This window comes from Lithobates pipiens, unplaced genomic scaffold, assembly GCF_037356315.1.
Source record: "Lithobates pipiens isolate NorthernLeopardFrog02 unplaced genomic scaffold, aLitPip1_a1.2 Scaffold_22, whole genome shotgun sequence".
In the NCBI taxonomy this organism is placed as follows: domain Eukaryota; kingdom Metazoa; phylum Chordata; class Amphibia; order Anura; family Ranidae; genus Lithobates; species Lithobates pipiens.
The window spans coordinates 35,598,005-35,615,337 of NW_027507784.1; the positions used below are offsets into that span (position 1 = coordinate 35,598,005).

Sequence of the window (17,333 nt, forward strand, 5' to 3'; positions counted from 1 at the left end):
TTTTTACCAAAAATATGTAGAAGAATACGTTTCGGCCTAAACTGAGGAAAACAAATGTTTTTTTATATATTTTTGGGGGATATATGTTATAGAAAAAAGTAAAAAAGATTGAATTTTTTCAAAATTGTCGCTCTATTTTTGTTTATAGTGCAAAAAATAAAAAAAACACAGCGGTGATCAAATACCACCAAAAGAAAGCTCTATTTGTGGGAAAAAAAGGACGCCAAATTTGTTTGGGAGCCACGTCACGCAATTGTCAGTTAAAACGACACAGTGCCGAACCGCAAAAAGGGGATGTTATGGACGAGTCAAGGAATAATTGCTAGATTTTCAAAAATCGAAAAAAGAATTAAAAAAAAAGAATGAAGACTTACCTTCCCACAGACGTCACAATCCATCTCGTCTTTTTGGGTAGAAGAAAAAGAGTCTGAACTTAATGGTAATAAAAAGTTCCCCTCAGACTGAGCTAGAAGAGAAGATATATTAATAGTACAATCAGGGTGGTTTTGATTTAAATCAACTTGATTTAAATCATAATTTTTAAAGAGCAACTGTCATCTCTGTCCCGCTGCGGCTCCTCCTCTGACCCGCTGTTGACTCACCGACAGTCCCATTCACTTTAATGGGATGGCTGGTGATGCGGCAGTGATACAATAGTGAAATAACATGGTGAGGGACATGTCGGCAACAGGTGAGTGGATGCCCTCTAACAGGCGTTGCCAGGATGGACCTGAAATGACAGGTGCTCTTTAAACGTAAGGACGCATTCTTGCTGGAAGTTAGAATCTTTAATATTTGAAAACAAAATGAATGTTTCCTATTTAGAATAATAAGCTGTCAGGTTAGTAAAACAGCCATATCAGAACCGATTCAGTCATACAGTTTGTAGTGTACATAGATCTGCAAAACAATAGGATAAAGGAATATTCCTGAACTTTGTTTTATTTCATGGTTACTGCAAAATTGTGTGAATGCATCAATGCAGTGCATGTTATCTCAGCTTGCAGAGCTTGGATTCATTGAAATTAGTTTACCAAAAATGTAATTATTGCAAAATATACACCCTTGTGTTACACAACGAAGCTCCATTTCATGCCGAATAAACAAAATTATTAATGCATCTTAAATAGATAACTATTTTTAGATAAATCTTTACTCCAAAAGCATTTTATTAAAATAAATTTCATAAAAATAAAAAATAAACGATTTAAATAAAATAAAAAATCTGCATCAAATAAAAAAACAAATCTGATTTAAATGCAAAAAATCTGATAAAAAATAAATAAAAAATCATTGATTTATATGCACCCTGATTACAATATTGTGAGTGAATTGTGGTGACTGTTTCTTTGTGAGATATATAACAGTATAAAATTGTAATGGGCCGGCTCACGGTCTTGGGCCTATAATTCAGCGAGACAACATCAGTAGGAATAATCACCTCAAATAAATTTATTCACACAATATCGCAATGTTCTCTACCAGGTTAGGACTGAGAAATGTCCTGTTTTAAAGTGATGATCCTACAAAGGATCGTCACTTAGGAAGTGGAAAGTTTTAGGCTCCAGTAATGAAAACCTGATACACAAAGTATGGCAGAGACTTACCGCTTTCCTCTGGCATACCATCCCTCCTCTCCAAGGCTGCTATAAGCATTCTGTTGTGATTCTTCAGGATCTCCAAGAAAGTGTCCTTGTCCTCGAAATCCCAGAGGAAGACATATTGATAGAGCTGCCTCATCTTATCCCGGGAGGACGGTTTACTGCAAATGTTTCTGTATTGTCCATCGGACAGAAGTCCCTCTTCCAGGAGCTCATGCAGGATGGCATCTACATTATCAGTCCCATTTATCAGGTTCTGCTCGTGTTTAGTCACAAAGTGCCGCCTGCCTGGAAAATTCAGAAACATCAACATAACCCATCAATTTCACATCGCCAGACACACAGGGAAACAAAAACCTTTTTCAATTGGCAAAACAATGAGATAAAGGAATATTCCTGAACTGTGTTTTATTTCATGGTTACTGCAAAATTGTGTGAATGCATCAATGCAGTGCATGTTATCTCATCTGTCAGGATCATAAAGTTGGAGCTTCCATTGCATAGTTAGTAACGTTGAATAAAGACACCAGTCCATCCAGTTCAACCTGAGTGAGTGTCTACAATTATCCCTATCCCTGTACATCACACACTCACATCAGTCCCTACCCTTTATCCAAGGTCCCCATTAACATACTAGGGTCAATTTTGGACAGAAGCTAATGAACCTACCAGCATGTCTTTGGAGTGTGGGAGGAAACTGGAGTACCTGGAGGAAACCAACACAGGCAGAACATGCAAACTCCAGGCAGGTAGTGTCATGGTTGGGATTCGAAACAAGCGACCCTTTTTACTGCTAGGCGAGAGTGCTAACCACTACACCACTGTGCCGATCCCATTGCTACCTTGTTTTTAAACAGGAACTGTCATTTTGCCCAGCTGAGGAAAGCAACATCTTTGTAAGCCCCATCTTGAACTCCTAACACTCCCCTTGTCAGAATTCCCTTGTAGCTTCTGCTTCAATCACAGCTGGTGCCAATACCTGATGCTTGCTTGGCGTGCATCCAATTAGAAGCCATCGGTACCGCAGCTAGGCACTATCTTGAAGGACATTCAAATAATGCATCACCATGCAACTCGCTGAGCCCCCTGTGCCTCCTGGTTTCTTTCTAAGCCTATCTCCATGCTCCTTGTCCCAAAATCCATACCAATCCCAAGCTGTCCAGAAAAGGATGGATGAGCATGTGGCCTTTTCCCTCCTGATTCATACCAGGCCACATACCCTCAACATGAACCCCTCTGACAAAGCACCGTGTTCCCATGTTCATATGGACAAGGTCCTCTTCATCACAACTCTGGCCAGGTGGTTGTCGGGGGGCAGCTACTGTCTTCCTAAAAACTAGTTTGAACGACAATTTATGTTGACCATTTTGTCAAATCTCTGAACAAGCAAAATTTGGTCTGAACTGGCAGTTTATTGCTATTCCAGAGATATATTACCCTCCCCTAGCTCACAGTAAATTATTTCCACCACTAGATGTCCTCAGTCTTCCAGGTTAAATGACAGACAACATCATTCAACCTTCTTCCTCTAAGTAGAGCCTAGACCAGTGATGGTGAACCTTGGCACCCCAGATGTTTTGGAACTACATTTCCCATGATGCTCACGTTGAGCATCATGGGAAATGTAGTTGCAAAACATCTGGGGTGCCAAGGTTCACCATCACTGGTCTAGATCAAGGATATGCATTTAGTGGACCTCCAGCTGTTTCAAAACTACAAGTCCCACCACGCCTCTGCCTCTGGGTGTCATGCTTGTCGCTGTCAGAGTCTTGCTATGCCTCATGGGAATTGTAGTTCTGCAACAGCTGGAGGTCCTTTAATTGCATATCCCTGGTCTAGATCATTCTGAACTCTCCTCCAGCCTGTGACTGGACAGTGAAAGAAGAAGCAGCAGCACAGTGATGAACTCATATCTACACCACTCTACTCTCTCCACCTGTCAGCATGTTCATTGCCCATATCTGGACTGAGCGGCACCTCGTGCTTCTTCTTCTCCCACTCTAACCTCACCTATACAATGGACTGCAAGAGGCTGATAACTGGCCAAATACTGCAAGGGTTCGGTGATTGTTATGTCTACGGATGCTGCAAAAAGGAGAAAATACATACCTTAATATCCCTGAATTGCATGTGATGATGCAGGGGCTCTGCCATCAGACCAGAGCATCAGGAAAAGCAGGAGATTGCTGTAGTGGGGGTGTAAGGTACGTAATCCTACCTGTACTATATTACCTTGGCATTGTGAGCATTTAACCCTTGAAGGGTGGGGTTGGGTTTTAATGATTACAGAGCTGTGCCTTTTATATATGCTTTCAGGCTCAGCTTTAAGGAGCAATTTACCCCCATAGTCTGTGTTCCTTTAGTACAGAATTTTTCCTGAACCTACTATTCAGGCCCTTTAATTTCATGTATAATAGTGTGAAATTACCCCTCTAGTAAAAACACTTTGGGGTCTTTTTTTAAAACATCACACATAAATTTGCTGCACACATTTTTGCTGGAAATTCTGTAACAGGGTCATGCCTATGATCACCATCGCCATCTAGTAGCCAAAATGAGGTATATTTTTATCATTGGGGAATTTCAGAAAACTGTACCACATTTTGGCCACCAGATGGAGCCAGTGATCATGGGAATTACTCTACTACAGAAATTATGGACACAATTTGTGAAGCCTGCACAAAGGTTTGTGACATTCGTCTAGCGGTCCCGGTCCCTTACCATGTGATCAGCTGTCAGCAAATGACAGCTGATCACGTGTGTAAACAAAAGTTCTGTAACCAATAAGCCAATCACCAGCTTATGTACAAGGGACATCGGTCTTGAAGAAGGAGGCACATCTGCCTCATCTGTGCCAATCAGTACCCCCTGCCAGTGACACCTGCCAGTGCACACCAGTGCAACCTATCAATGCCCATGAGTACCACCTATCAATGCCCACAAGTGCCACCTATCAATGTCCACCAGTGGTGCCAATCAGTGCCACCTAGCAGTGCTACCTATCAGTGTAACCTACCAGTGCCCATTATTGCCACCCATAAGTGCCCATCACTGCCACCCATCAGTGCCCATCACTGCCACCTATCAGTTCCACCTATTAGTGCCACTTCTCAGTGCCCACCAGTGCCACCTATCAATGCCCTTCAGTGACACCCATCAGTGCCACCTCTCAGTGCACACCAGTGCCGCCTATCAGTGACCACCAGTGCCGCCTTATCGGTGCCCATCAGTGCTGCCCATCGGTGCCCATCAGTGCAGTCCATCAGTGTAGCCTATCAGTGCCCATCAGTGCAGCCTTATCAGCGTACATCAATACAGGAGAAAAGTTACCTGTTTGCAAAATTTTATAACAAAATATATAAAAAATATATATATTTTTTTATTCAGTCTTTTTACATTTTTTTAACAAAAAAATAAAAACCGCAGAGGTGATCAAATACCATCAAAATAAAACTCTATTTGTAGGAAAATAAATTATAAAAATTTCACTTAGGTGCAGTGTTGTATAACCAAGCAATTGTCATTCAAAGTGTGACAGCGCTGAAAGCTGAAAATTGGTCTGGACAGCAGGCGGGTTTAAGTGTCCAGTAAGCAAAGTAGTTAAAGGCTACGCAAAAGATTGCTGTGAAAGCTTTTGAGATAATGAAGCAATGCAATGAACACAACACTCACTGCATTCTAGTGCGTCCCTTTCGAGGGCTCTCAGCAGGTCATTTGGATTACCGGCGAAGACTTGGGCTGCAGAAAAAAGAAGAGAAGACAATGTCATAAATTCATAACAACGGTGTGACAATTTACATAATCTCTTTAGATCAGTGACTCTCAATCACCAGGCTGTGGTCCACTGCTGGGCCATGGCCTCCCTTTTCCCAGGCCTTCAGCCAGCTACAGATCTCCTAATCTCCTCCAGTGCCTCCCAACCTGCTATAGTTGCCTATAATGCCCCCATGCCCCTGAGAGCCCTCAGCCTCTACAGTGCCCCCCCCCCCCCATTTCCAATGGTGCTACCCAGCCTACTACAGTGCTTCCTGGCCCCCTGAGAGCCCTTAACCTCCACACTGACCCCCGATTTTCCATGGTGCTTCTCAGCCTCCCTCAGTGCCCCAAGGCTCCCTGAGAGCCCTAAGCGTCCACAGTGACCCCCCCCCCAACCTCCAACATAACTGCCCAGCCTCCCACAGTGCCCCCAGGCCCCCTGAGAGCCCTCAGCCTCTACAGTGCTCCTCAACTTCCCACAGTGCCACCCAGCCCGTGCCCCCAGACCCCCCAAAAACTCTTAGCCTCCACAGTGGCCCCTAACCTCCCATGATGCTACCCAGCCTCCTACAGTACCCCCAGGCCCCTGAGAGCCTTTAGCCTCCACAGTGACCCCCAACCTCCTATGGTGCTGACCAGCTGCCCAGAGGGCCCCCTGAGAGCCCTTTACCTCCACATTGACCCCCAATCTCCAGTGGTGCTACCCAGCCTCCTACAGTGCTCCCTGGCCCCCTGAGAGTCCTTAACCTCCACACTGACCCCCAATTTCCTATGGTGCTGCTCAAACCCCCACATTGCTCCCTGTCCCCCTGAGAGCCCTTAGCCTCCACAGTGACCCTCAACCTTACACGGTGCTGCCCAGCCTACTACAGTGCTCCCAGGCCCCCTGAGAGTCCTTAACCTCCACATTGTACCCCAAACTCCCATGGTGTTACCCAGCCTCACAGGGCTCCCAGGCCCTCTGAGAGCCCTCAGCCTCTACAGTGCCCCTCAACCTTCCACAATGCTGCCCAGCCTACCAGGGTGCCCCCAGCCCCCCCCTAAAAGCCCTTAGCCTCCACAGTTACACTCAACCTCCCATGGTGCTACCCAGCCTCCCACAATGCCCCCAGGCCCCCTGAGAGCCCTTAACCTCCACATTGACCCCCCAAACTCCCATAGTGCTGCCCAGCTTCCCATGGTGCTTTCGAGGCCCCTCTAGAAAGCTCATCCCCTACAGGGTCACCAAGTCACTAGAGAGTCCCCTAACATTGTCTATAACCCTCATTTTCTACAGTGACAAAGCCCAGTCCAGAGCCATCCTACATTTCAATGCACATTTTGCATTCCCATACTTTTAGGGCTTGTACATATTGGACACTATATTCTAAAGCTGCAGTGTGGTGTGGCTGAGACCAGTGCAGTAATGTTTTTTTTTTTTAAACTTTATTGACATGTCACACAGCTGCGCGGTGCATGTCAATGGATTGCCTTGCACTGCGCTGATAAAAAGTACTGCATGCAGCGCAGTGGTGTGAACCGGCACATAGGAGACAAGGTATTGTGCCTTGTCCACGCAGTGAGACTGCGCATACTGTGTGAGTATAAACTTTACTATTTTTTGTTAGGGTATGGGCGTTTTTGGCGTGGTCCCGGTCTCAAAGAGGTTGATAACAACAGCTTTATGTTTCTTCTCTGTAGTCAGCTGGTTCTTTTCCTTTATCAGCAAGAGACAAACACACAAGACAAGAAGGAACAGGATATCCAGATAAACAGCAACTCATTTGACAAATACATGTCATTCATGGGGCCTGTGTCAGCAGGATTTGGGCTTGTATGGATGGGGCAATGCAGCTTATTTTATGTAGCAAAGTCCCGGGCCTCTTTAGGCCTAATGGTGACCTCCAGAGTTAGGGAGAGCTGATATCCTTCTGTGTGGAGTGGGTTACAAGGCATGGTGGGTGTAATGCAAGATGAACAGGTGGGCGCCAGACACTCTTTGAATGCAAAGAGATTTATTGTCTCTTAAACAGAACTGTGAGAGAGAGGGTTAGGGCCAGGACACTGTTAGGTAGATGCAAAGATAATTAGCAGACTCTGAGACTTCTATAGGCAAACAGATTCATAGGTGAAGGCCTCCAAGCGGACACCATTTCTGTATAGGTAGGACAGCTGTTACTAACGGCAAATGTATTCAACTATTTGCAACACAAACAGTTCACAGCTTACCTCACACTCATTGTGGGTCTTCACTCAACAAACTCCCAGTCTCTCTCACTAGACTTTAGATCCACTAGTCACTGGATCCCTTGAGCTCTTCCACTTTAGCACTCAGTATCTTCTTCAAGCGTCACCCCCGCTCTCCTGCTGGGTCCCTGGCTTGGCACTCACAGATACTCCTCAAGCGTCACCCCCGCTGACCTGCTAGGTCCCTGGCTTAGCACTCGCTGATGCTCCACAAGCGTCACCTCTGCTGTCCCGCTTGGTTCCTGACTTGGCACTTACTGAAGTTTTCCCACTTCTTCACTGTCCCCGGCTGGCGAGAAGACTGCTATGGTACTGGCCTCAGCTTACTCACTGTGGTCCCTGGTAACAAGGTAGATGGTTCCTTAGTGGTGACAGCTTACCCTCTACCTCCGACCACAGCTGGTTCCCTGGCCGGTGGAACCATTACTTCTGGTTGGACTACAAGCCCCCAGTCCCAACCCTACGCTGCTTTTCCTACTTCTGGATAGGCCCTCAGACAGTTTATCAGCCAGATGTCCCTGGAATAGGCCTTAGGTTTCCGGCCTAGCAGCCCGGAACAGTACAACACACGTCCACCCAGACAGCCATCCAGGTGGCACAGTACCCCGATCAACTGACCTCACCCAAATAAATAGGCTGTCCCAGCAGGCCAAGGGACCAAAGAAAATCTCTGCCCATTGGCTGAGACACGCCACTTATTCCTAATCTGTCCTTGCTATGCCCTTGTCTTATCTAACACCACTAGCTACAATGCCACCTAGTGAGAGAAGAGAAAAGTGCAGCAATTCCAGAATTAGGGAGAAATCAATTTATCTCCTAACAATTGGCCAAGGCAAATATCGCCAGGCAACTAAATTTGATAGCATCCCTGCCTAAATGTCAGGGTGCTCCATTTAGGTACACTCCTCTTGCATTGAAAATCTGCTTTAGATGGTCCTGAGATCAATAAGAATACATTGACAGGTGTATGTGACCTCCTTTGCAAACGGCATCAGCGTGCTTCAAGTTCCATTCCTATTGGCTTGTATGGATCGAAAAGCAGTTATGATGTGAACAAACTGTGCCTAAGCAGTACTGGGAAAAATCTACATTTTGTTTGGAATTCCTCCTGAAAAATAACAGTGTGCTTCCTGGTATGTGAGGGTGCCTAGGTACTGTTTTGTATCCTGATAGCTGTATATCCACAGTGTGAGATCTCAGGCACTGCTGCCCCTGACTGCCAGTCTCAGGAGATCTGCAGTGAGATTGGGCGATGCACCTGTAGGGCTGCTCACCGTTCTCTTTCCCGGAGGCTCCATAAATGGGGAAGAAAAGCCCTGCCTATAGCAAGATGGCCACTTCCACCAAGAGACAATGCAGAACAAAGCATGGCAAGTCAGTAATGGGGAAAAGATCAGCTAAAAAGAGACCACAGGCAATACTGGCGACTAGTTCTTTGCCCTCTGCTCGCTGCACAGCTTCCAGAGTTCAGTTCCTCTTTAAGGGCCACATGTGGCTTTAGCCTCTTTCTATCCTTCCCCATTGTGTGTACCCAGAAGGACAGGTACAGCATAAATCCCTGCTACCCACAGCCTGCCACACTGTAGTAATCTTGTCTGCCCATCCCTGAATACATCCAAAACTGGGATGAACGGAGGCTACACACCCAGCATGAAGTGAGGGGGAAAAGAGGCCAGGAGCTCATGGAGGACTATACTAAGACGCAGAAAAACACATTTCATGATTATATATGTAGGTATGTGTGTGATTATTCCCCAGCACTTAGCATTTTAGCAAGAAAAAAACAAAAAACAAAAAAAATTAATATCTGACTGAGCCATCTTTGCATTTTTTTTGCACACGTTTAAACAATAATTTTAAGCCAGAAGATTACTTAAAATCCCCCAAACATTTTATATTTTCTGAAAGCAGACACGTTAGGGAATACAATGGTGGTAGTTCCATTTTTTTCTTATGTCACAAAATTACAGTGCAGTGGTTTAAAAAATAAAAAAATAAAATTATATATATATATATATATATATATATATATATATATATATATATATATATATATATTTCTGTACAAAAATACACAAAGTTATTTTAAGTGCACACAAACACTAAACGACCACTTTTTGTTAAAATAATAAAAAGATGAGGTTGCGCTGAGTAAATAGATATCCAACATGTCAAACCTTAAAGCTGGGCTCACACCAGTGCGAATTGGATGCGGTTTTCGCAGCATCCAATTCGCATAGCAGGAGATTGTGACTGGCTCTCTATGGAGCGGGGTTCATACATCACCGCAGCAGCTCCGGTGCGAATTGCTCAGGGGTCCTGTGCGTCTTTTGGCCTGTTTCAGGTCCAAATTCAGGCCAAAATTTGGTCTGAAATCAGACCTGAAACGGTCAATGGAGACACACCGGATTCCTGCTGTGAGCCACTGTATGTTCTGGTGTGAACCCGGCCTAAAATTGAATGCGCCCATGAAATGGTGGCAAACTTCAGAAACCTTATATTTTCCATAGGCTATGCTTTTAAAGCCGATCAGTTTAGAGTTAACAGTAAATAATGGGACTAGAATTATTGCTCTCACTCCAGCATGTGCGAAGATATGTAACACGTGTAGCAGAATGATTGGTTTCATGCACAGGCACCCCCAATGCGTGTCCTGTGGACGGTGGGATGGTGCAAACATTTTTGGGGCCTGGGTGTAACTTACATTTAAAAAAAAAAATTTCTTCATCACAAAAAGGACAAAAATAATTTTTGGTAACCTGTGATGTCTCACCTGTCATCCAATGAAACTAAAAGTGATGATCATGCTGCAGGGGCAGGTCTAGCAGAGTATAGGAGACAATAGGCTTCAGGGACCGGTCTAGCAGAGTTTAGGGGAGAAGAGGCTGCAGAGACTGGTCTAGCAGAATGTAGGGGAGAAGAGGCTGCAGGGACCAGTCGAGCAAAGTTTAGTGGCGAAGAGGCTGCAGGGGCTGGCTTTGCAGAGCGTAGAGGAAAAGAGGCTGCAAGGACTGCTCTAGCAGAGTGTAGGGGAGAAGAGGCTGCAGGGATTGTTCTAGTAGAGTGTAGGGGAGAAGAGGCTGCAGGGACCGGTCTAGCAGAGTGTATAAGAGAAGAGGCTGCAGGAATTGGTGTATGGGAGAAGAGACTGCAGGTGACCGGTCTAGCAGAGTGTAGAAGAGAAGAGGCTGCAGGAATTGGTGTATGGGATAAGAGACTGCAGGTGACCGGTCTAGCAGAGTGTAGGGGAGAAGAGGCTTCAGGGATTGTTCTAGTAGAGTGTAGGGGAGAAGAGGCTGCAGAGATCGGTCTAGCAGAGTGTAGAGGAGAAGAGACTGCAGGGACTGGTCTAGCAGAGTGTAGAGGAGAAGAGATCTGCAGGGACCGGTCAAGCAGAGTGTAGAGGAGAAGAGGCTGCCAAGATCGATCTAGCAGAGTGGAGGAGAAGAGATCTGCAGGGACTGGTCTAGCAGAGTGTAGAAGAGAAGAGGCTGCAGAGATTGGTCTAGCAGAGTGTAGAGGAGAAGAGACTGTAGGGACCGGTCTAGCAGAGTGTAGAAGAGAAGAGATCTGCAGGGACCGGTCAAGCAGAGTGTAGAGGAGAAGAGGCTGCAGAGATTGTTCTAGCAGAGTGGAGGAGATGAGATCTTCAGGGACTGGTCTAGCAGAATGTAGAGGAAAAGAGGCAGAAGGGACAGGTCTAGCAGAGTGGAGAAGAGATCTGCAGGGACTGGTCTAGCAGAGTGTAGAGGAGAAGAGACTGCAGGGATCGGCCTAGGAGAGTACTAAGGAGAAGAGGCCTCCTTTTAATAACATGGAGAAGAACCATTAATGGAACTGAATGTTCATGAGGCTCCATGTGAGTGTATTTGGGACATTCCTTCCCACCTCCCTAGATGTAAATGAGAATTTAACCCTTGCAGTACGGGGGGAGTTGAGCTTCAAGCATTTTCAGAAGGAGACCAGAAACCATAGAAGTTTTCTGTAAGGCTGCTGCAGATCTTAGATGTGAACACTTCCAGTTATGTTCAAGAGATAAAAGAAACATTGAATATAACAGAGGAGAAATGCAGAAGCAGCACATTGAAACACCACACACACGTGTCGGACTCCGTGTACAGACGCCGTGTACAGACGCATGCACACACACCTCTTTTGTTCCTGCTAAAGAAAAATAACATTGTTTTGTTAATTCTGAACTTACAAGCCATATTTGTGAAGACGGGCGAGATCACCAAACGTGAAAGTGAAACTGTATTTCCTCTGCGGTGGAATGTCGGAGAGGTGGGGTGGAGGTCTGCACTCTCTCACTGCTGTGTGCAGATGTCGAATAAACAAATTCTCAGAAAATGGACGTATAGTGTGTGAGTCGGCCTATTTGTCTCCCTCTCCCCGGCTTCGTGATCTCTCCCCACACACAAACTGTTGAAATAAGACAAAAATGATGACTGTAGAAATAAAAAAAAGAATACAAACAGCTCAATTCACAAAGTTAACTCACCAGGATAAAACTGGCCTTACACATACACAAAAACGTTTGTTTTGGATGCGTTTGTTTCGTTTTCTTGCGTTCATTCAGTTTTCTAATAGCTTTTCGGGATAAATCCGATGTTTGTGGTAGACTGTATGGACAATAAAATTCAAAGGCTCAGGATGGAAAATTGTTGTCATTTCATTTGTGAACTGAGTTGGGAAAACCCCTTTGTATTGTATTTGTATAGTATTGTAAAGGATTGAAAAATCAAACATTAAAATCCAGCAAGCATACAAAAATTTATTGAGTCAATGATGGGCCCATGAAATGCTGACACAAACAACTTTTCGTGAAAGGTTATTTGAGAATCTAACAGTGTATGGCCCAGCTTGAGTGCAGGAAAAAGTCAGCACTCCAATTAGCCCTTCGTGCAGTATTTGTATAATCGGTGCATTGACGACATACCGTGATGTCTCCAACCCCAAAGCAGCCTTCTTTGGAGCCTTCCACCACTCTTGGCTTGATCACAAGGATAGGGGAAGTCTTCCCCTTTAGGATTGTGCTATAACTTTGTGAATTGAGCCTAAAATACTTATCTTTGGGCTTGTTCAGACCAGAACTAGGGCTAGATTCACATGTGAGCTCCTTCAAGCTTATTTTTATTCAGTTGTGTATACATTCAGGCTTGAGCGGTTTGGTTTTAGCCAAAGGAAAGCAAGTTATCAGGATAAGGTGAGGCATGAAATCACACAAAATCAGTGGTTTTAGGTGTCTTTCAGGCGCTAACATTGATGTCTATAGGGGCCAAAAATGTGCAACTCTGCCCCAAAGAAGCTCATGAGCAAAAAGAGGCGGGCATACCAAACTATCACAAGTTTCTATATACCTTTATTACATTAACAGTAGGTAGACAAGTGTTTTGGGGACCAGGTGGTCCCCCTCATCAGGGCTTAGGGCAGACCTCTAAAGCATCTGTACTGTATGGACTATACAATCTCCTAGTAAAGGATCTCCATCAGAAGGAATGAGGCAAATAGCTAAAGAAGCTGGCATCTATTCCTCTTTGCCTTTATGCCACTGCACTCATTCATTTTTGATTGAGCTCCCTTGTTGTATTGTAGTGCATCTGCAATCTGTAGACAAATATGTCATTTAGAATTCCAGACAATCCAGCTAATAAGTTATATGATTTGCTGTAGATTGGACCATTCTTGTTTTCTGCATTCTAAAGTTTCAATTCTGGTTGCCCATAGCGGTGAATTTCAGCTGTACTCCCAAGATATTCTTGAACTACACTTGGAACTGAACAATACTTTGTTTGGGTCTGTACTTTGGGAGTGTCCACCAATTCCAACCACATCACCAGAAGCTCTAGTGAAGACCAGGAACTTCCAGAGGCGGCATCCTGGTGACGGCCTATGACCATCTTGCTGGTGCTTCTGACCAGTTGGCCTTGACAATGCTAAATAACCTGCATGGATTCCACCATCTAGGGATATGTGCATCTAGGGACATCCCCCATCACCCATCTGGGATCATTATACATTCCTTGCAGTTTTGCTAATAATACTGAACTTAAAAGATGATGCTTTTATGTTTTTCAGCATTTGAAAAAGAGAGGGAAATGGGACTTTGAATGAGGCACGTCACTGAGTGGATACTTTGATTAAATTAGTTTATTAAGTACAAATCACATCATAAAAAGTGTCAATCTGGGATACAGGACACAATTTACTATGATACATTTGTTTAAATATACAGTTATTATACACAATAAAATACAACATAGTTAACAATGCAAATGCATAGACACACTCATCCATTCATAAAACCAATAAACATAAGCGATTGCTCATGGTGAGCCACACTTGTCTGGGCATCATTTGGATATATACTCGACGCACGTTTCATGGCTCATGCCAATCATCAGGAGTAAAAATGCTTTGAAATAAAATCAAGGATATCTGTAAATATGGTATAACCTTTAAACGGAGAACCATCTCTCAAAAAAAGGGGTCTAAAACTTACAATCCGGCCCGAAAATTATGCCCAACCTATGTCCAGGGGATGCAGAGGAGAGGAATATCGATCTCCCCTGGGGCTGAGGTGAGGAATCAGATCCAGATCAGGGATAGCAGCTGGGTAGAGACTAGGGTGACCACTCGTTCCCAGATTGCCCAGGACAGTCCCGCATTTTGCAGGTCTGTCCTGGGCACCTTCATTCCGGGACAATACTGAATGAATGAATGAATGAAATACTTGTATAGCGCACAATGCGAACTGAATTGCCTCTAGGAATACTGTGTCCTGGAATGAAACTGACACCCACCCCCAGGGCTGATGCCCCCAAAAAGCACCCAACATCGCCGCTTTACTCACTGACAGTACTTGTCCTGGCCGGGAATGTCTAGAGAGGCACAATCCCCACCCCCTGCTGGTGATAGGAGAAATCATGAATCCTCCTGCGTGTTATAACTGTAGAGCCAGCGTTGGAACAAGGTAAAACAGGTCTCGGCCGGCCAGGACAAGTACTGTCAGTGAGTAAAATGGCGAGGTGGCGGCCTTTTTTGAGGGGCGTGATCAGTGCTTCTGGGTAAAGCGCGCACCCGAAGCCTCAGCTGTGCTGTGATTCGTTACGGCACAAGCTGATTTTTAGGAGGAGGGGGATGTCCCTAAATGGCGGTTTGGAAATGTGGTCACCCTAGTAGAGACCAGGTGACCATGTCACGACCGTATATGTCTGATGTATGCTTAACAGTCCATACTGCTCTGCAAGGATATGAAAATAGGACCTTATGAAATGAAGTTACTATTAATGAGACAAATCCCTACTTCAGCTGGCTAACCCAGACAGCTTATATCCCCAGCAGAGGGCGGGTCCCCACCAACGTCATGAAACTCCAATTGGTGGAAAAAAAAAATGAGCTCCATGCTCAGGTGTGTTGACACACCGAGCAGAGAAAACAATCATGACGCCGATGCACAGGAGGCAAGACCCCGCCCCCACCCCTGTTCAAGGGGATAGTGGGGGAAGGGGAGAGACTGCTGTGCATCGCAGCCCCGGGGTTGGAGAAACGTCCCATCACCCCCCACCCCCCCAAAAACAGATGGGCTCACCCAGGGCCGATGGAAATGCACTATATATTTCATCCCATATACTATGTCTAATAACCTTATATATCAGCAATAAATGCCAGGGTATAAGACTATAGATATATATAATGGTTTACAGCATTTTTACTCCTGATGATTGGCATGAGCCATGAAACGTGCATCGAGTATACATCCAACTGATGCCCAGACAAGTTTGGCTCACCATGAGCAATCGCTTATGTTTATTGGTTTTATGAATGGATGAGTGTGTCTATGCATTTACATTGTTAACCATGTTGTATTTTATTCTGTATAATAACCAGGGTTTTTTTTCTTAGAGAATAGGTGCAGGAACTCCCCCCCCCCGTCTGAATCACCCCAATAGACCCTTCCCAGCAGCAACAACAGATCTCCCAGCAGCCAGCATCAATAGATCCTCCAGCAGCCAGTTAAAAAAGACCTCTCCCTCAACAGTAGATCCCTTTCAGCAACATAAGACCCCCCCCCAGCAAAAATATATTCCCCAACAATAGACCTTCGCCCAAAATCAGATCCCTACCAGTGACAATAGATCCCCCAGGAGCCAACATCAATAGAGCCTCCAGCACACCCCATGCTGTTACATACATTCAGTGCTGAAGGTGCCGGAACTGCGTTCCCCCACGTTCCCGCTGAAAAAAAAGCCCTGATAATAACTGTATATTTAAACAAGTGTATCATAGTAAATCGTGTCCTGTATCCCAGATTGACATCTTTTTATGATATGATTTGTACTTAATAAAATAATTCATTCATTAATTAATAAACAAATTTAATAAAAGTATCCACTCAGTGATGTGCCTCATTCAAAGTCCCATTTCCCTCTCTTTTTCAAATGCTGAACACATATTAGGGATGGAGGCTTGCCGCTGCTACAAATAGGTTGTGTCAGGTCGCACTATATTTACGTTTTTTCAGGTCTTCCCTCCATAGACCATCACAATCAGGTTTTCTTTATAATTTGCCTTTTGTCATACATCCTGAAAAACCTCAAAATATTCTTTTCACTTCCTCTTTGATTTGCCTGTGGTAAGTATTGCCAGCATACAGAACCCTAGGATGAGATGTTTCCACGGTCTGAAAAGAATCAGTGTTGCTTTATTTCTCATAGTGTCATTCTATACCTTACCATACCCTGAAAAGTCACACTATATATTTTGGGGCCTAATCACTATGCATACAATCAGGGCTGCTATTAGAAATCACAGGGCCCTGTACAGCCTACCTGGCAGCCCCCCCCCCCCCCCCCACCACCCAAATATATCAAAACAATATTTGGACACAAACATAACAGATAATCTGTGTGAATTAGCCCCTTTTTAATTGTTTTTTACATTTGTTTTAAAAAAATTATAATTTTTTTTTTTACATTTTTAAGATTATTTTATTTTACAGTTTTTTTTTATTATTTATTGCAATTTAAAAAAAATCATATTTTCTTTTTACAATTTTTTTTTTACAGGCTAGAGAAGCCAGCAGCGCCACAGGAGGGGCGGGGGGCAGCACAGTGCCAGGGGGGCACGCAGGGGGGATGAGAAGTAGGCAGAACAGGGAGGGGGATCAATGCGGGGGGGGGGGGGGAGCAATTACAGGAATGATGCCCTGTGTCTGTGTCTCCCTCTGCAGGAGCTGAAAGAAGGTGGGAGTGAGAGAAAATGGCTTTCAGCTGCTGCAAAGAGCCATGCAGGGCATCCTTCTGTAATTGCCCCGCCGCACCAATTCCACCTGCTGTTCGGGCCCACCTGTGTGCCTGGGCCCCCTACAGGAGGACCGGTGTCCCCCCCCCCCCCCATCAGCAGCCCTGCATACAATGTGTGTACACAGGTTAGCTATTCTGGTTCTAATTCACCTCTGTGATGCCTTTATGGGGGTTGTCATACATAATGCAGCCTATTGATGAAAATGGCAGTTGATAATGAATGCAAAAAAAAAAAAAGCATGAAATCATACACAGAATAGTCCAGCATACAGTCACTGCTACACTTACTTTATGTCATAATGAAAGGTCCTCTTTAGAAGTACTTCCATGTATGTGTTATGCCACAACACCCAAGAACATGTACGTCTCAACTATGTGCATTATACAGTATAAGCTTGCCACTCCCATTGCTGTACATTAATAGTTAACTGACTCGTGTTGGGTC

At 44.7% G+C, this 17,333-nt stretch overlaps 1 protein-coding gene across 5 annotated transcripts in view; it reads right to left on the reverse strand.

The window, feature by feature from the left end:
* Positions 1-17,333, reverse strand: part of LOC143923547 (NACHT, LRR and PYD domains-containing protein 1b allele 3-like) — a 37,016-nt gene extending 19,683 nt beyond the window's left edge. The window contains exons 1-6 of one of the 5 annotated variants that reach the window (XM_077447306.1): positions 17,177-17,332; positions 12,085-12,205; positions 11,788-12,005; positions 5,274-5,339; positions 1,608-1,889; positions 375-466 (exon numbers count right to left, since the gene is read on the reverse strand). In XM_077447306.1, coding sequence (XP_077303432.1) covers positions 375-466; positions 1,608-1,889; positions 5,274-5,339; positions 11,788-11,794 — 447 coding nt within the window. In that variant the 5' untranslated portion in view covers positions 11,795-12,005; positions 12,085-12,205; positions 17,177-17,332. Of the gene's footprint in view, positions 1-374; positions 467-1,607; positions 1,890-5,273; positions 5,340-10,356; positions 10,495-11,787; positions 12,006-12,084; positions 12,206-17,176 lie in introns of those variants that run through there. The other 4 variants (XM_077447309.1, XM_077447307.1, XM_077447308.1 and 1 more) reach the window with 4 other exon arrangements.